The sequence below is a fragment of the Protopterus annectens genome, chromosome 15.part0 (assembly GCF_019279795.1).
Source record: "Protopterus annectens isolate FY-2018-M chromosome 15.part0, PAN1.0, whole genome shotgun sequence".
NCBI lineage: Eukaryota > Metazoa > Chordata > Ceratodontiformes > Protopteridae > Protopterus > Protopterus annectens.
Window position 1 is genome coordinate 591,326,755 of NC_056749.1, and position 20,679 is coordinate 591,347,433.

General features: G+C 40.6%; 1 protein-coding gene across 1 annotated transcript in view; it reads right to left on the reverse strand.

Annotated features, from left to right (window-relative positions):
- The window catches only part of DLG3 (discs large MAGUK scaffold protein 3), a 3,698,230-nt gene that overhangs the window by 384,536 nt on the left and 3,293,015 nt on the right, over window positions 1–20,679 (reverse strand). Inside the window, exon 18 of the mRNA XM_044057417.1 lies at window positions 10,793–10,892. Coding sequence (XP_043913352.1) covers window positions 10,793–10,892 — 100 coding nt within the window. The remainder of the gene's footprint in view (window positions 1–10,792; window positions 10,893–20,679) is intronic.

A 20,679-nucleotide genomic window follows, 5' to 3' on the forward strand; every position in this document is an offset into this window, starting at 1 on the left:
GTGGAGGGATGAGGTCAAAATAACTGCTGCGTTTGTTGTTGAGGTAGGAAGCAGAGAGGTCACAGCAAGGTTGGCCCCAGCTGCTGAAAAACATCACTGCCACAACTTGTTTAAGAGACCACTTGTGAGGCAACAGTATAGTTCTGCTCAACCTGTTCACTAGTATACTGGACATCCCAGGAATGTGCGCTGCTATCAGAAAGTGGTTTGAAGACAATGCCCACTGCCAAACTCACATGGCTTCCAGGCAAAGAGGGTACAGACATGTTCCTCCTCGTTTGTTGATGTACCAGATCACAGACATATTGTCTGTGTGTACGGCAATCACATCTTTGGGTAGACGGTCCTGAAAGGCCTGCAACAACAGAACAGCTCTCATCTCCAAGACATTGACGTGAAGTTTGACCTCTGCTGAAGACCACATCCCTTGAACTGTCTTCTCTTCTAAATGCCACCCCCCACACACTGTAGAAGGAGGCATCCTTGGTGACTGTGGCCTTGGCAGCAGGTGGACAAAAAGATCTGCCCTATACAACTGACTGGGACATAATCCACCAATTTATGTAATTCCTGCATTACCTTCAAAGATGGATTCTGGTGTGAAGGGGTGAAAATTTCTGTGACTGTTGTACTGTTAACATCTACTGTTGGACTCTTGTGATATCTGTTCAATGTAACCAGTGTAATAGAAAAGGCCATCAGTCCTAAAAGACATAGAATGAGCCCTGCTTGCAGTTCAGAGTGTTGTATCACTTGAAAAGCTACAGACCTTAATAAGTTGACACTTACAACTAGTTGGACAATGTCTGTTTGGCAATCTATAAACTTTATGGTCTGAGAGGGAGACAGTTTGCTTTTCTTGTAATTGATTGAAATTCCCAACTTATCTGCAAGGGACAGAAGGTATGACTGGTGTTGCAATAGTAGATCCTTGGAGGTAGCAACTGGCAATCATCTAAATACAGGAATGCCAGGATCCTTTGCAGTTGGATATGACCTGTTACAACTGTCATCTTGGTGAACACCCAGGGAGCTGTGGTGAGACTGAATGGCAGTGCCCTGAATTAGAAGTGACTGGCTCCCAGATGGAAATGGAGAAACCTCCTGGATTGCCTCTGGATTTTGATATGATAGTAGGTGTCCTGGAGATCGATAAAGCACATCCAATCATACTTCCTCAACAGAGGTAGAATGAATTGAACAGTGACCATCCAGAATTTTGTCTGACATATAGATTTAGCTTGCCAAGATCCAGTACTGGTCTGAGGTTCCCTGAGTTTTTTGGAACGGTAAAGAAACTGAAATACGATTCCACATTTTAACTGGTCTGAGTGAACTAGTTGGATGACTCTCTTGTTTAGCAACTTTGATACCTCTGTTACTGCGGATTTCAACAGATTGGATAGACTATCAGGAATCTTTAATCTTTTCTTTGGGACACTGAAAAAAGGTATTGTATAATCTTTAACAACCATGAGTCTAAAGTGTATAAGAAGGGTCCCCAGACTTCCTCAAGAGTACAGCAGTCTGACGTGTTCAAGGACACAGGTAAGGTTTCTCAATGTAGGGTCCATGGATACCTTAATTTTGTAGTCCACCTCTGCCTCGTGGGTCATGTCCATTAGGACTGCCTCCTCCTCTGCCTTGGGGAGGTCTATCCCCAAGAGTGTCCTGGTGAAAACCTTAGGACTTTTTGAACTGCATTTTCATACTTCCACTCTGATTCTTAGAAAAGAATCTTTGAGGAGTAGGAAAACAAATTCCCTTGGCAGATAAGGTCTTACCATCCTCCTCAGTCTGGTAAGCACTTTTTTTTTTTTTTTTTTACCTCTGGTCCAAACAAGGTAGACCCCTCATAGGGGGCATTAGTGAAGGATGCCTTGAAGCCCTACAAGAAATTGCATAGCTGCATCCAGGCAAGGCATCACATGCTAAAACTTGTGCCAGCTGCCACTGATGTACCATCAGCTGCATTAGATAGCAGTCTCATGGCCACATTTGAGGAAGACTGTAGGATAGACATTTGGACATCCATTGTTTTCTGGTCTTTGAATTTATATTGCATTTGTTATTACTAGTTTGTAGGTAGGAAGGGACTGCTTGTTAAAAAGACTTAACTTTGATTCATATTTTGTTTTTTTACCTTTAATTTCACTGTTGATTGTTAGAAAGGGATAGGCTTTAGAAAGGCAAGCTCTAGCCACCCCAAGGGGCCTAGACAGCTATAAATTTACACAGACTGCAGACAGGAAAGTCCTAAGCATATCTAAATAATCCTATCTTGGTTTGTGATTTACTGTGGAGTTGACTGGTAAGAAAAGTTTTATTTGAATTTATATTGTATTTGTTATTACTGTTTTTCACTGTTTGTAGGTAGGAAGGGACTGCTTGTTAAAAAGATTTAACGTTGATTCATATTTTGTTGGAATTACAACTTCTGTCTGGCTTGTAGAACTTGTATGATCTGAATAACATTACTGTACTTTATTATTTAGTTGTATATTGCTGGTGTGATCTTTTTGGCAGAGTTGATTTAAGTTCTCTTGGCATTCTGTAGTTACTGATTTTGATTATTCTTTTCTTTTGCAATATTTTATTCATGTGAAGCTGAATATGGATTCCTTAAATTAGTATGCAATTAACAATTTGTTAATGCACAAATATATTGTACAGTGTAATAAATGCTATGCATATTTAAAGAAAGGTAACAGCTGATAACACTGGTGATCTGTGTTCCTCGTGTCAAACGTTGGATGATTTGCTTACCATTGTTAGAAGAAATCTAAACTTAATGATGGTGATTGCACTTGTGCAATTGCCATGGCTTAGAGAACTGTTGTTTCACATATTAATGACTGGACATATGAACCAAATAATGTTAGGCATAGAACAAATAGAATATTTAGGAAATGATGCATCTATTTTCTACAAAGATCATAAAAGCCCTATGAGACAAGACTATGCACCTGACAACTTTGGAATTCTGGATGCAAGTATTCAGCAATCTGAGGGTCCAGTTTATTTAGAAGAAAAAAAAAAGAAGTTCACAACAAATAACAAGGAAGAAAAATAAATTGATTAATGACTGCAAAGGATAGAGAATTTGTAGTAAAAAAGACACTGCTTTGTTATGTAACACACAGGTTGCAGGGAATGATGATATTTTTATATCAGAAAACCTTCAGTCTACAGAAAAAGTCATACTTTTTCCAACTGAGAAGGTAGAAAAGAGAGGCAAGGGGCAGGTGAAAAGAAAGAAATCAATTTGGAATATGGAAGGATTGAAGAACATTTCTGTAAGAAAAAGGAAGAGAAAGACAGATATTGACTACATGGCTCAAGCTGTGGCTTTACAATACCAGCTGGATGAGAATTTAATACACAATGAAAACAGTGGTATTAAGACTAATGGTGATGAAGATATATCCTTCGTAACAACTGATGGAGTGGATACTACTGTATTAGAAGCTGAAGATTCTTCTGAGCCGACCAGCAAAGACATTCTTGTAATTGGAGATGCAATTATTAGAGGAACTGATACTTATATTTGCAGAAATGATAATGAACATCAAATAGTGTTATGCTTGCCAGGAACAAAAATAGAAGCTGTGAGACCAGCCTTAGAATGCCTTAATGTAAGGAAGTATTGATCTGTTTTTATTCATGTTGGTAAAAATGATGTCACCAGCAAGGACTGTTAGTAGGGAACTGACAGCCCTCTTAGATAGTATAGCTTGTACTGGTGTTAGGACGTATTTTTTACTATTCACCTACAGAAAGGATAGTCAGGTCACTGTGAATGAAAAGATTTTTGGGGTAAATACCGACATTGAAATAATGTCATGTTCATCTCTGATGGTTATTAATGCTAAGAGCATTAATAATAAAAAAATTTTTATTGGACAATTTGCTACGTTCCCACAAGACTGATGTTATTATTGTTTGTGAATCATGGTTAAAGAACAATGACTGGAAACCAGTTCTGTCAGGGTATAAATGTTTTTACTGCAACAGACATTCTAACAAAAAATCAGATGAAAATGTTATGACAGGGATTAAAGATAGCTATGAGACCTGTGATTATTACATGTTCAATGATAACACCAATAATATAGACTGTGCAACTGTGACAATAAAAGGAACCCTGGAACATATAACAATTATTTGAGTGTATAGACAACCAAAGTCAAGTGCAGATGACCTAGAGGAATTCATACATTTCTTGCATGAAACACAGGGGGGGGGGAGAATATTAGCTGGGGATTTAAATTTACCAGAAACTGACTGGAATAATACTGATTCAACAATGTTAGTAAGGAAATTATTCACAGCGGATATTCAGGAACAACAACTGCTTCAGACTGTAAAAAAAACCTACCGGGGATGAACATACTAGACATTGCTTGTGTTCTCAAAGAAATTATTGTAACTTCAAGTCAAGTTTTATCACCATTGGATGTGCAGTGATCATGGGGTTATAAAGGTTAATTTGTTGCTAGATAATTCTGCCAAACTGAAATCTAAGCCAATGCACAGAAGGTTAATCACAGATTATATGGAAGCAAAACAGTCACTATTGTAAAACTAACTGGAGTGAGGTGTTCAGTGGAAAGTTTTGAAAGAGAAATTGAGTGCAAAAAATCAAAAAATGTTTAACATCAGGATCTAGGCATACAACGTCAGGGGGATATATATCCATAAGAACAAGATATCTGATTAAGGTGAAAGACAAAAAATATAAGAAATGGAAGAGAGGTCGAACTACAACTTTGAAAACTGAAATAAACAGGCTGGACAAACAGATTAAGCATAGTGTGAGACAAGATCAAGGAAAAGTTGAAGAAAATACAAAGATATTGAGCATAATAGGAAACCTTTTATAGATACACAAGATGTGGAAGGAGTAAAGACACAAATTGCTAAACTGTGTGCAGATTCTAAAATTTATTCTCAGACACAACAAATTATAGACATATTTACAAAATCTTAAGCAAAATAGTTTGGCTCCACAAAAGGGGTGACAAGTTGTCCTAGTGACATCTAGGTAACTCCAAATACTGGAATAAAATTACATTATATTGAAAAAGAACTGCGCAAACTGGATCCAAACAAAGCACAGGGAGGAGACAGGATTAGTAACAATGACCTGAGAACACTTCAGCAAGAACTTATGGCACCAACGTATCTATTATTCATGAGGTCTTATAAACATGGAGAGATTCCTTAAGACTAGAGGCATACACTTACTAAACCAGTCTTTAAGGGAAAGGGGAGTAGGACAAACCCAGAGTCATACAGATCCTTAAGTCTGCTTTCATGTTGTAGAAAAATAAGAAGGTAACATTGGATAAGTTATCGTCAGAACTGGATAGGTTGGGACTTGAAACCATACATCAGCATGCATATGTTGAAAACAGATCTATTTACACCTGTAACATGATGTTCTTTAACAACATAACAACAGCTATGCATGAAAAATTGTGCTGTGATGTAATTTATATAGACTGAACTTCAGAATCTGACAGGGTCATACACAAAACGCTGATCAATAAATTAGTACAACTAGGTATTGATGTACTCCTGATAAGATGGATAGCTGCATGGCTTATAAACAGAACATGGCAAGTATCATACAGCAAGTGGACAAGTGAAATCCTTGGTTACAGTCGGGGTGTCCCACAGAGTTCTGTCCTAGGCCCTTACTTGTTTAGATTGCATCGTTCAGACCTAACTTTTTCATCTGAGGTGTTCTACAGTCTGTATGTAGATGACCTGAAATTGGATAAACGGATTCCATGTGTTACAGATAAGGCATGTCTGCAAAATAACTTGACTAAATTGACCATTTGGGCACAGGAGAATAATATACTGATAAATACATCAAAAACTAAGCATATGAGATTTGGTAAGCATAAATTGAAAGGTGAATATTTAATACAGCACACAGTAATTGAAACTGTAGACTCATTTAAGGACCTGGGTATATGGGTAGATCTAGCTAAGAGTTTTTCTAATCGTATCAACCGATTGGTTAATGATAGCTATAGAACTATAGGTTGTATAAAAAGATTTATAGGAAATCAAAAATAATGAAGCATCATTTGTTAGTTACATTAGACCCAAACTTGAGTATAACAATATGGAAACCCTATAAGAAAACAAGCATGAGTAAACTGGAAAGAGTACAGTGGAAATATACCAAGGGCATCCATGGATGTGAAAATTTAAATTATGAAAGACTACAATATCTGAACTTGTACAGAGTCTCTTCTAGATGTATAAGAGGAGATCTTATTCAGGTATATATAGGGCATTTAGAGACAACTACCTCTGAGAATATTTGAGGTTATCAAAAAGCACTAGAGAATCATCAGACAACCTATGTAGAAGATTCTATAGGAATGAGAAGTGTACTAATTGGTTCTCTGACAGAGTAGTTGATGCATGGAATAGACTACCAAATTACATTAAAGCAAGTACTTAACAACAGCCTGGACACTTACTATGGGAACAAGTGTTTTGGTATATTGGCAAGCTGGAAGGGCATTAATGCCCGTGCTTGAAATATCTGCATCTATGTATGTATGTATCCACAGGTAAGCTACCCAAATGAGACTTGTGGAGCTCCTTGATCAAGTCTCTTTGGAAACATGTCAAGTGTGCTAAATAGTTCAGCACTCAAAGTGCAAAGTTTGATGGACGCATATATCCATTTACCCATTCTGTCCAATGCCTTTGTGGATGGACAGAGGAACTTTCTTATGACAGTTCCTTTTTGTAGCTGCTGCTGCTACCACCATAGCATCTACCTTGGGGGCCCTTGGACCAAAGTCTTCCATCCTTTGAAGCAACTAAAATCTTGTTCTGCTTTTTGGGAATAAGCTCTGCCACATCAGGTTCCTTCCAAACCTTTTGAGCAACAAGCTCTGTTAAGGAATCAAGAAGTGGGACCACTCAGGACGTCAAAGGGCTAGACCCAAAAGCTTCAAGGAACATAGTGTCACCAGAAGGAGGACTTTCTGTGGACCAACCCCCCCATTCGATCAATTTCAAAATATCTAGGAAAAGGAGATGTCAGGGGGATCTTGGAGAACCTTCCCAATCATCTAAGTCTGTGTCTTCAGGGACAGACTCAGGAGTGTATATACTTCCCCTTCCGTTTCCTTTTCCAGGGAATGTGTCTCAGGGCATCTGACAGAAACACCTCAGAGTCAGACAAGCAGCTCGAAAGTCAAGCAGTCTTAAAGCTGATTGGGCCTGCATATCCCTGTTGACCCTAATGACAGAAAGGATGTACATGATCCGATGGGCGTTAGGATGGATCCAAAATCAGTGCATGCACCAGTCTAATTGATCTAGCCAAAGCCCTCTCCACAGCCTTGAAAGCTGACTCAGCTAATGGAGCTCAGGAATTACCCCTAGCAACAAAGTTGGTAGCTTTTTCAACTCCAAAGGAGGTCTGTTCTGAGGAGGACCTTGCTGCCAACTATCCAGAGCCAAAGCACTGAAGAAGAGGGACAGCTACACCATTGGGACTCCAACTCCGATGCTCTGGCTTCAAGACTCTTCCTAACCCAGAAGCAACAGTGTTTAGAAAGTGAGGGAAGACATTGAAGCCAAAGTCTCCAAGGCTATCAGATCTGATGGTGGTACAGTGGAGGGGTTCAAGCCCATATCCATCAGCTCCAGAAAGGGAGACTAAGTCAGAACTAGTATGGCCCGATCCAGGTCCTCTCCTCAAGGATGCGTCCAGAACCACCCCCAGCTGAATCTGTGTCCTCAAACTTCAACATCCATTTTGCTTGGGCTTTTAGTGGATCAACCAGACCTTGAAGATGAAGCTACAGGCAGTGGTCTTGATGGTAGCCATTGAAGTACTTGGGGCTAACTCCCCAAAACCTTTTTATGTGGGGCCAGTTCGGATCCTGTTTGCACTTGAACATGACTGCCTCAACAACTTAGTTGCCACACTCAGAGTAGCACTTCGATCCAGAAACCTTTTGATTTCTCAGTCCCTTCTTGCCTTTTCTCAACCTGATTTTCTTTCTGTTTCGCAATAGATTTCTCTCTCTCTCTCTCTTTTGAATGTTCTTCCCCTTCCCCCCCCCCTCTTTTTCCCTTCACAATCATTCACAGATTGTTACTAGGCTAATGATCAGGGGGGAGGCTTCTAAGCCTAGCCAAGTTTTCCCAAAAGAATAAGAATTCACTCGTGCAACCTCTTTGTTCTGTCCTCACCCTAAATGTTGCAACTCTCTTCCACTTCCAACACTAAGGACTATCTGAGGTGTAATGAGATGCTTTAAAGCCAAAATGTTTTCAGACATGATTCTTTTTATACCACAAATAACCTCCACAGTAGCTGTTTTCATCTGTTCTCTTCCAAGCTTTTTCATTTATGAAAATGGGTTTAAGGGATGGTGCATCCATCTTTCTTAATTTTTTAAATGTATAAATCATCTGTGAATCAAGTCATTTATTAGCCAAAGATCTATCAGGAGACCACTTATCTTATTGCACTAAGAGTTCAGCAGGAATACAGTAAAACCTCCATAAATTGAGGAGGGGACTCCAAAGCTGTGTGAAACTGCAACATAGTTCACAAAACTGGATTAATGCTCAGCGTCTATAATACCAAATGCAAATTTGAGATGTACTTCCTTTGACTTGGAGGGACTGGAATTCCAATGAACTCTCTACAAATCTATTTGAAATTTGTCAAATCCATAACTCTTGTGACAGCATTAATCCCAATTTCCACAAAAGAAAAGCAACCCAGCACAGCATCATATCCAACACAGCTGTAAGAAAGGTCACTCTCCTTGGTGGGTAAAAGAAGGTAATTCAGATTCCACACTCAATGAACCAGTAACTTAATTCAATTGATGTAAATTGCCCCTATTAGTAAACTATGTTGGTTTTCTCACACATTAGAAAACCCTAATTCACTACAACTGAAATAGCAAATAAATGAAATAAAATCACATTTTTAAAAAACTGAGAAAGTTAAGCCGGATAACAATCTTCTCTGACTGCTGATGGTGGTTTTACTGTATTCCAAATTTTAAACAATAAATACATGACAAGTTAGGGAAAAAAAAGAGGCATTCCAGAGGCAGAGCGTACAACGAGAACATACTTATTTTTATTTCACAGGCATGCCATTAAAGCATTTTTGGTTCTCTTTGTAAAAATGAACTTACTCAAACCCTTTGATCCATAATAGTCGTTGCTTAACCCCGGGAAGTCCTGAATTCGTTGTCAGCAAAGACAAACAGAAACAGAAAATGCAAGAGTGAACAGAAAGAAGTGCAAAGTTAACTAGAGGACTGAAATAATGACATGCCTAAAGCCACAACTGTCATAGAGGAGACCTGCACAGAAGAGAGAAAGGAAAAGTGAAACAGATTCCTGCCACAATAGAATCAGGTTCTTATCCTCAAAATTATGAACTCAAAACCAGAACAATAGTGCAGAATGAATTTCAGAGGTGAAGTTCAATTGGTAGTACCAGGCTTTCTGTTGAGAGGCAATACCATTACAAGTACAAAGCTTTGTGATGTGGCACTTTCTGCCTTCGAGCATACTACAACACTTTCCTAATGTTATTTTTCCTCACCCTACTCTGGTATTTTGTTTACCAAGAAGCAAGCATTGTAGGATAAACTAAGGCCAAGTGCTATGTCAGCCATTTGCAGTGGTACACAACACAAATGGGCACACACTGTGGATTATGCTTCACAGCATGCACTTAATGCCCTGTGTACATGACTGGACTGACATGGTGCTGCACATGGGGAAAGAATCTAAGACAACAAAACTGCTGATTAAAATAGACATTTGCCAATGCACTTCATGATTAACTTCTGTAGATCACTGCATCATTTAATCTTAGAAGTTTAAAATAAAATAAGTAAGAAAAACAATTTAGAAACAATGCAACAAATGTCTACAGTTTAATGTAAACAATCAACTTGGAACTCCTGAAAAAATTAAGATCACCTGGAAGCCCCACTAAAGCAATAGCCACCGTGCTGTTTCCTCAAACTCGATCACAGTGCAGAGAAGCAGCATTCTCAAAACTTAAACTATATGTACTACAGTTCACACACTGGTCAGTTTAACACTGCGTTTCTTCAGCATGGGGTGCAATGTCCTCCAAGGTTCAAATCCTGAAGCAATGGAGAACCTCTGTCAACTAAAACATATTCCTTGCAATAATCATTAGAGTCCTTGCCCAGCACCAGGAAAGGAGTTCTTGTTGAAAAGTATTCACAAAGTAAATACTATTAAAGACAAGGACTGCATATACATTACGCATGGATGCACTAGTGAAACTGCAAACAGGACAAATGAAGCACTGATTAAAAAATGCACTTCACATCGTGGAATGCAGTGATTTACTAGTACAATTTCTATGAAAAAATGTCAAAGTAAATAGCAAAATAAACTGGGCAAATCACTATTTTAATTTTTCTATTCAGAATCACTGAGATAACAAAAAAAAGGACCTGGATACCACTGCAGTAGTCAAAGGCATCTGGAGAACAGATAAATATTCTTCATTGGTGCAGGAAAATCAAAGACAACAGACTTGCTATCTTCGCCCTACATGGGAAATTGCTTCTATAACATGCATATGCGGTCTCAGAATGATTCTACCATTAACCATCCCGATATCTGAAGATGAGATCCAATCCTCCGCTTCACCACATGCTTGTGCTAGACCATGGCCAAAGCCTCTGAAACGCAGTGTCATACTGAACTGAGATCCCTGCCTGCCTCTACTTACGGTCCTGGCCGATGCCATCCTGTACAATGTTTTCCTTGCTCTTGTAAAACGGGAACTTTCGAGAGAGGAGGAAGCTCTTTTTACGCCTTGTTTTGACTGACTGTGAAGATGAATGATAATGAGGGGAGAAAAGAAATATGGAGTTGTAAACATGCAAACAAAAAATGTATACAAACTAAAATGGAAACAATGAAACTCATGCAAATGATTAAAGCTGTTGGTGAAACTGCAGCAAGACAAGAATTCTTGAATACACTGCTACATCCTCACATCTCTCTCTCCCAAACTTCTCTTGCTAGCACTCCAGCAGCACGTTGTTAAAACAGAAGGGACAGGGCGCAGTACTATGGGTGTGCAATGTACCACAGAAAGCTCAGCTTAACAGGAATTGTCTCCATAAAAGAGGAAATAGACATGGATTCTGGGTTTCAGCATTTTTTTGGCATACTTTTGATACCAAATAAAAAAATCTTACCATTTGCATTACAAAACTAAGCAACTGTTTAATGTTGCAGAAGACAATTGCATGTAATACTGGTTACATTTCAATACAGGTTTTTCACAAATTATCTTCAACAATGTGGTAAACAGATCAGGTGTTTGTGAATCCCACCTCTGAGCCATGTGCTAAAACACAGTTGATGAACTTCTTGATCTTGAGGGAGTGTCTTTGGCACTAACAGCAGTGGTTAACAAAGGTAGAAAGAGGATCCTAAGGAAACCCGACTTGTTCTGGAATACAAGCAATAAACCATCCTGAATGCAGCAATAGGGCTAGCTCCCTACATAGTTTGTGCCTTCAATCCTACTTTCTTTTGACAATGCCCCTAACCACCAAACAATTAGTTTGGTTTTTAAGTGCAAAAGAACCTAAAACAATTGCATCCAACTCACTATAACTTTTATCTGCCCTTCTAACCAAAAGGAGGAACAACAAAATAATCTTAAAAACTCCAAAGGGCAGCCTAAATATATGTTCATAGATATGATCTATGTAGCCTTTCTTTTCTGGACAAGACTCATATAGCCTATTACTACTACCCAAACAAACTGTTTGCTTTAAAACAATATAAAATGACTACCGCATAGTGGTGTCAATTAAAGAGAATATTAGCTTTGCATTTCACTACAGCTACCACTACTTCATAGCTCAAACCAAAAGCATATTTGAGCAGAAGTGAAAAGAACAAAACGTTGTGCAGCAAGGTTAGAAATGACAACGGCAGATGATATTCCAAGACAAATAATTACAAACTTAAATTTATCATTTATCAATTTTCTGTTAACCTACTTTCTACTACTCATTCAAATTAGCTGCTGGTTAAGGAAATTACTGTAGGCAAAAGGCTTACTGTTTGGAATGTAACAGACAGCAATCAGAAAAATTCTTTACATTTGGATAGTTCTTGCTTAAGAGTATGCAGCTTAGCCAGCCACTGCACTTTTGTGGATAAAACTGTTACAACACTCAATAAAAGGCATAAGTAAATGGCATAAGACTACATCTATGCCCAGAAAGTACCGCTTCTTAGTAGCACAGCTGGCACAGTCTTCTATTCAGAATTATACCAAGAACAGAGAGGTCAAAATGACATTTCAAGCAGAAATGGGTCAGACTCATTGACATGGACGTTGGCAGTTTACATCAGAGATTTATGGTTATCTGCTGCTAACTCACTCACTTTCCATTTGAAAACTTTGGCTCTGAACAGGTTAACTATACAGTACTCCTCAGTCACCCTGAGAAGAGGCACTTATATCTAGCTGCCTTACCAAGTTAGGAATTATTTTAAAAAGTATAGCTGTGAGTACTAAGCAGGGTCCCTTATTAGTTGATTGAGTTTTCGGAAACTCAAAATTTATACGAGACCATATGATCGAGTTTTTGAAAACTTGAAGCTTTGGAATGGAGATTGCTGTACAGTGAGGATAGGGGAACTTACTCTTTTCCTCACTATAGTGCGATCTCTAAGTTGATATAATTCATTTGCAGGGAGTGTGAGGGGCACAAGGGGACTGCCCCCCTGCAAAAATGTAGATTTTTGTGTGGGGTTTTTGGGACTATATTACATATTCGAACACTTAAGTGTTTGAATTGCTAAAGATTGAACTTTAGTGATCGAAGAGTTAAATGTTCAAATATAAATAAAAATGAAAAAAAAAACTAAAGGGTGTAAGCAGGGGGTCAAGCCCCCCCCTGCACCCCCACTACTTAAATATACCAACTCCAAGATCACGCTACAATATAGGGAATGGGAAATTTTCAGTTTCCGCACTGTAGTGCACTGAAGTGCGATCTCTGAGTTGGTATATTTAAGTAGCGGGGGTGTGGGTGGTGCAGACCCCCACGTGGGGGGTGCAGGCGGGCTTGCCACCCTGCTTAAACCCTTTCCTTTTTCATTTTTTTTTTATATTTTTTTAAATATTCGAACATTTAACTGTTCGATCACTAAAGTTCGATCTTTAGCGATTCGAGCACTTAAGTGTTCGAATATGTAATATAGACCTGTTTTTTTTTTATGTTTGAGTTTTTGAAAACTTGATCATATGATCTTGATCACATAAATTTCAAGTTTCTGAAAACTCTATCATCTGACATAGACCCATTGAGTATAGCAACAGATTTGGCAAGCAGTACTACTTTATCACAGTACTTCTGTGTGGAGAATGCATGCCCTCTTTTGTACCTACATTTTTTTTTTAAATCATGGAGACCAGTTTCCTGTCACATACAAAAATACTCAGACAAACCGACAAACACTGCTCAAGGTGTGTGTGTGTGTGTGTGCGTGTGTGTGTGTGTGTGTGTGTGTGTGTGTGTGTGTGTGTGTGTGTGTGTGTGTTGAAGTCATGCAATGAACTGGCATCTCATCTAGAACTGGTTCCTGCTTTATACTTGGTGTTTGTAGGGATATCTCCAGCTCACTGCAACTTCCAAATGGATGAAGCGGGTATGGAAAATAGATCGATGGATGTATGGATTCCTCTAGAAAGTTAATCACTTCTTTGACTAGACCATTGTCATCTATCTACTAATTCAACATCTGATCCTTTTACTCCAGGCTTACGTTACACATTGCGGGGGAGGTGGGGTATAACCAGTCTCCCTCTGGCATATATCGGAGTGCCATCCACATTGAAAACTGCCTACAATTTCATGCAGCACAGTTAATAAATATTCAGCTTCATCCAGCTCTAAAGCTCTGGCCAACAGAAAGATGGGCAGTTGAGATCCTGAGACAGAATCCACAGTTTAGCAAGGGCTTTGGCAACATGCCTCATATAAGTAGAACAGTACAACAAGGCTACATATGGTAAGAAGGATATGAAACCCCTTTAACTGATCAAAAAGAGAGTGACAGATAGGAGATGGGTGTCTAAAGAAAACACAGTCATCAGTGGGGCGTCACTGGGTTCAATTAAAATGAATTCCGTTTAACTGTAGTAGATATCAGGCTGGAGAGCGAGAGAAACCTGTGTATTGATGATCCCCAAAAACAATAGCAGCTTTTAGATCTAGTACAGTCAAGTCTCGGGCAAAATCTCCTGAGGTCTACAAGGTGATGAAGAAATTCTAACTGGGTTTAAAAATATAACAATGTATACTCAAAAAAACAAAAAAAAAACAAAAAAAAAAACATACACCTAGAAAGCATAAGCCTTGGAAAGACACTACATGAAAATAATATGGCATTATACAATATTGAGAAGTACCATGTTGAGAAGTTTGAAAGGGAACTGGATAAAGAAAAAGTACAGTTTTGTACCTACCATAAATGTAGATGTTCGAGTGCTAATACAGCTGCAGTCATAACAGATGGGTTTTCCTGCCGTCAGCCGGGTCCTCGGTTGGCCGAATTCCAAAGTCTAGGTCCGGTGTCGGTTGTCGCCGCCTCTTCCCTGACGTCAGTGCAACAGGGGTATAAAAGAACCAGTCGACACCATTTTCTTCAGTTTTTCTTGCCCCAGATGTCAGGTGCCCCCAGAAGGAAGGCAAAACATAAATTTATGTAATAAAGCAAACGCAATATAATAAAAAAAAAACAGTAGCTGCAAGCAAATACACCATAAAAATACCCCAATGAGGTTGTATGAGGGGGTGTTAGCCATTAGGCCTGTCCCAAGAGGGGAAGGAGGGAGGGAAACCTGGACTGCAGCTGTATTAGCACTCGAACATCTACATTTATGGTAGGTACAAAACTGTACTATGTTCATCGTGCATACAGCTGCAGTCATAACAGATGGGTAGAATCCCAAAGCTAATAAAGGGGTGGTAGGCACTAAGTGGAACTAGGAGGAGCCAGGATGCCCTGCAAGACTGCAGTGGCAAAGCCCGCTCTAGTTTTGGAGTATAATGGTAGGTGATAGTGCTTGGAGAAAGTATGTACAGAACTCCAAGTGGCTGCTTCCAAAATATCTTTGGTAGGAACCCCCCTGAGGAAAGCTGCAGAGGTAGCTGTGGCCCTTGTGGAGTGTGATCTGATGCCTGTAGGTACAGTTTTACCATGAAAAGAGTAACAAAAGCGTATGCAGTGGGCTATCCATTTTGAGACTGTCTGTTTGGTGATAGGCTTCCCTTGAGCTCCTGTAGCATAGGACACAAAAGAGTTGCTCTGATTTTCTGAAAGGCTTTGTTCTGTCCAAATAATAACGGAGCTGTCTGTAAATGTCCAAGGAATGTAGTAGGCTCTCCCCTTTGTTTTGTGGATTAGGGTAAAAGGTAGGTAAGTGGATAGCCTGATTCAAGGCTACCCTGGATACTACCTTTGGCATAAATGAAGGATTGGTTCGTAAGGAAACTCTGTCCTGATGGAAAATGATGAAAGGCTGCACAGCCATGAGGGCTTGTAGTTCCGAAACCCTGCGTGCTGAGGTGATAGCTAGAAGGAAGGCTGTTTTCCATGACAAATATTGCAGATCTGTTGAAGCAGCTGGCTCAAAAGGAGGCAGGGTTAGTTTTTCTAGAATGAAATTGAGGTCCCAAGCAGGTACTGGTTGCTTCCTTGGGGTTTTATATTCTTAGCCCTCTGAGGAACTGTCTTAAGAGAGGGTGAGAGAATAAAGGAGGATCAGTGTTGTACTCTGCAGAAATGGCTGAGGCATGGATTTTGATGGAGGAGAATGAAAGTCCACTGCTTAGCAGCTCGGCTAGGTACTGTAGTATTCGAGGTAAATTCAGTATTCCAGGATTCTGACCCTTTTTCTGATTCCAGGCACAAAACAGTTTCCATTTTGCGGAGTAGGCTTTCCTAGTAGAAGGCCTTCTAGCCTCCAAAATGACATCCTGCACCTCCTTGGAGAGTAGGGTCTGCTGTGAATTTAAGGAATCCTCCATGTGGCTAGATTGAGTGTTTTCAGCTGACTGTGAAGAGTTTTGAAGTTGCGCTGAGTCAGTAGAAGAGGCATTAGAGGCAGGATCCATGGTGGGGAATGCGTCAGGCTCCTCAGGAGTGGGTACCAGTGTTGTCTTGGCCAGTCTGGAGCAATGAGAATCATCTTTGGTCTGTCTGCTCTGGCTTTTAATAGAACTTTGGCCAGCAGTGGAAGAGGTGGAAAGGCATAAACCGTCATTGTTGTCCAACTGAAAGAGAGTGCGTCCACTTTCCAGGCCTGTGGATGAAAGGTCCTTGAGCAGAATTTTGTCAATTGGCAATTTCTGTGGGTGGCAAAGAGATCTATGTCTGGCCTTCCCCATGCTTGAATTATCATTGTAAACACTTGAGGATGCAACTTCCATTCGTGTGGATCTGTCATATTTCTGCTCAGGTTGTCTGCCAGTGTGTTTTCCTTTCCTGGCAGGAATTGTGCTTGAAGTTGGATTTGCAATTCCAGAGCCTTGTTCCAAAGGGACATGGCTAGTCTGCACAGGGGGTATGAATGAGTTCCTCCCTGTTTGTTTATGTACCACATCACTGTGGTGTTGTCTGTTCTTATCAATAGCTGGCCTGGATGCAGTAGGTCTTTGAAAGCCATAATAGCATTTATTACTGCTAGCATTTCCTTTTGATTGATGTGTAGGTGCTTTTCTTTTTGGGACCATTTGCCCTGAATGCACCGATCTGTCATGTGCACCCCCCAGGCATAGTCCGAGGCGTCTGTTGTGATGACTTGATTTGCTTGAGGCTTGCAGAATGGGAGACCTATGTTTCTTTGGCATGCTTGAGCCCACCACAGAAATTCCTTTTGAAGACATGGAATCAGTGGTATGGTTGTTTCCAAACTGTGGCTGTGTTGAGACCATAAGTTTTTTAGGTACCATTGAAGTTTCCTCATATGCAGCTTTGCACATGGGATTAGCAGGATGCAAGATGCCATGAATCCCAGAGCCTGCAGGATTTTCCTTGCAGTCAGCCTGGTGAAGGTTGCCAGTTTTCTGAAGTATTGAGTTAATTGCCCTTGTTCTCTGGTGTGAGGTAGGCCATCTGGGTGTTTGTATCCAAGCTGGCACCCAGGAAAATTATTGTTTGAGAGGGTATTAGTCTTGACTTCTTTTTGTTGACTGTGTATCCCAGAGATTTCAACAACATTATTACAAATGCCAGGTGTTTCAGAAGAGTGTGTTTGCTGTCCACTTGGATCAGGCAGTCGTCCAGATATGGGTATATTTGCCTTCTGCAGACTTCAAGGGATACAATTACTGATGCCAGGCATTTCGTGAACACTCTGGGCGCAGTAGATAAGCCAAAGGGCAATGCAGAGAATTGATAATGGGATGAACCTGCAAGAAATCTGAGGTATCTTCTGCAATCTTGTCTGATTGGGACATGAAGGTATGCCTCCTTGAGGTCCAATGTCACCAGCCAAGACTCCTTGCCCAGCATGGGAAGAAGCTGCTGTAATGTGAGCATATTGAACTTTGGTACGAGTAAATATGTGTTTAGGATGGATAGGTCCAAAATAGGTCTCCAATCTTTGCCCTTCCTTGGTACCAGGAATAGTCTGGAATAAAAACCTTGACCCTGTTCTTGTGCAGGTACCTCTTGAATAGCTTTCATGTCCATGAGATCTGAAATTTGTTTTTGTGCCTCTGCCCTTTGATTGTGTGGCAGGTTTGGCATGCCTCTCATTTTTGGAAGGGTGTGAAAGTGGAATCTGTAGCCTCTGTCTATAATGTCCAGGATCCATTTGTCTTTTGTGACAATATGCCAATTTTTCGAAAATAATGCCAGTTTTCTGCCTAAAGGTGCTGCCATTTGAGCCTGGCTTGGCATGCAAAGGGGAAAGTCATTGGGTCTGCTTTCTGAATGGCTGTGAACTATCCTCACCCCCTCTTGGTGTAGGTGTTTGCCATTGTCTGCCTCTAAATGATCCTTGAGATTGCCCTCTACCTCTCGGGCGCCTGTATCTACCTCTTTGAGGTCTGTCCGTGGCTGAAAAGGACCAATTTTTTGAAGGCCAATTTCTACTGAAACGTGGCGGTTGTACCTGTAGGAAATCTTTCACTGTTTGCATTTTTGCCTTTTCCTCCATTTTCTTTAATACCTCCTCAGCTTTAACACCAAACAATACATCTTTTTGAAGAGGTGCATCTAGTAATTTAGCTTTGACATGATCTGGTAAGGTTTGCACTTTGAGCCAAGCATGTCTACGTATGACTGATCCTGTAACAGCAGCTCTACAAGAGGCCTCTAAAGCATCAAAACCACATTGCAAGGTATGTTTACCCACTTGCTCTGCACTATGCAACAAATCCTGCAACTCCTTCAAGTCTGGTTGTTCAGGTTGTGACATTTTGCTTTTCAACTGAGATAACAAAAACTGTTGATACTTTAACATATGGAACTGACAGTTTAATGCCCTCATGGTTAAAGTGGCCGAGGTGTATACCTTTTTCCCCCACCTTTCTAAAGCTCTGGAATCTCTCTCTGAAGGTAATGGATTTTTGGCTGTGGAGGCCTTAATTCCCTTGGGACCCTGTGAAATAGTTTCTGGGTCAGCTGCATGGCTTTTGTATAGGAATTGGTGTGAATCAGGAACCCGGTAATACCTGTCAGGCTTGACTGGAGCTGGAGGTAAAGAATCTGGGTTAAGGCTGGCCTCTGAATACATATCATCTAGTATGTCTAAGACAGGAGGTATAGCCAGAGGCCTGTGCTGAGGGAGGAAGAGGAAATCCCTGAGCCTTTTCTTGGAGTCTGAGTACTCTTGGCCTTCCCAGTGGAAGTGTTCCCTCAAGGTATGCAAGGTTTCCCCAAAAGAGTAATCCTCAGGGGGGAAGACAGAGGGAATGGACTCCTCTGCATCAGAATCTTCGAAAGGGGAGTAAGAATGTTCCTGGTCCTCAGAATGTTCTGAAGTAATGGAGGCCTGGTCCGAGGAAGGGTATTCTTCCTCCACTCTGGGCCTTTTGTCCGAGGGGGGTTAAGAACCCCTAACAAGAGTAATCAAATCCTCAGCCATTTTGAGCATCTGCTTTTTAGGCATGGGGCCTTGAGAGGGGCCCTGTGGAGCTTGTCTTTTAGAATGCATGGCTGCTTTAGACTTAGTGTTAGCCTTAATGGAAAAAGAAGAAGGCGTGAAGACACCTTGAGAGGTGGCAGGCCTGTCTGAACTCTGAGTTTCCCCGCCAAGAGTGGCTTCGGTATCTGTAGTCGGGGTGTGGGCCGAAGAGCCTGCGACCTCGGGCACAGAAGACACCGCTAATGAAGTGTCATCGGTAGTCAGGGGCTGCGTAGGCACCTTGCTGAGAACCGGAGCACAAGTAGTCGGCTTTAGCGTGGTGTCGGTAGAAGTCGCGGACCTCGTATATCGGTCCTTATCTTTATGTCGTTTACTCAAAATTGGAGTCGGAGTATCCGACGACATGTTGTAATTAAACTTTTTGCCAAAATAGTGTTGGGCGAACTCCGCCCGACGCTTAATAGTGCGTCTGTTGAATGTGGCACAAAAACGACAGGCCGAGATGTCATGGTCTGGGCCTAAGCAAGGTATACAGAGGGAATGGAAATCCTTATGCGGTATTTGCTTCCCACATGAAATGCAATTATTAACTTTGTCTGACATCGGTCAGAGGCAAGAAAAGTTTCCCCAATGGGGTACTTAGCTTTCAAGAAGTCTTCGGTTGAAAAATATTCGTAATCTCAGGAGCTGGCCGACCGGCACTTGCGAACTGCTTCTGCTTCGGGCACCGCGCATCAAGAAAGACTGAAGAAAATGGCGTCGGCTGGTTCTTTTATACCCCTGTCACACTGACGTCAGGGAAGAGGCGACGACAACCGATGCCGGACTTAGACTTTGGAATTCGGCTGACCGAGGACCCGCCTGACGGCAGGAAAACCCATCTGTTATGACTGCAGCTGTATGCATGATGATCAGGATGCCTTGATGGCTGGTTAGCTGACTAAACTAGAATGTTGTTCAGCCCATCCAATTGAAACAGAACAGAAGAAAAGTTTAAAGTTTTGGACATTATTACAGTTTTAATTTATAACAAGCATGAGTTTTTGCTTGATAGCCTTTTTGAATATGAAAACAGAACATATTCATTTTAAATCTAATCATTTTAAAATAAAGATTCAATTTTAGATGTAGAAATAATGATGAATCTACAGAAACACTACATATAAGAATGTTTTAGAAACAAGATGGCAAATAATTACTTGCATTAAGGAAATGTGCATTTTGCTTATTTAACTGACTACTGGGTAGAGCACTGATCAAATTTGACCATTTGCAGGCAGCTGAGGTGCATCCAGTGGAGTTAAAAAGTACAATTTTTCCCTAGAAATTTCTTGACTGACAAGAAAAGGTGACAAATCTGAACAAAAGCAGAAGTTACAAAGGGCATGTTTTTCGCAGGTAATACCCTAAAAACTGATGCTAGAAATGGCAGTAGAGGAACCATTAACAGAAGACATTATATGTGCCTCTTTGAGCTACTGAAAAAA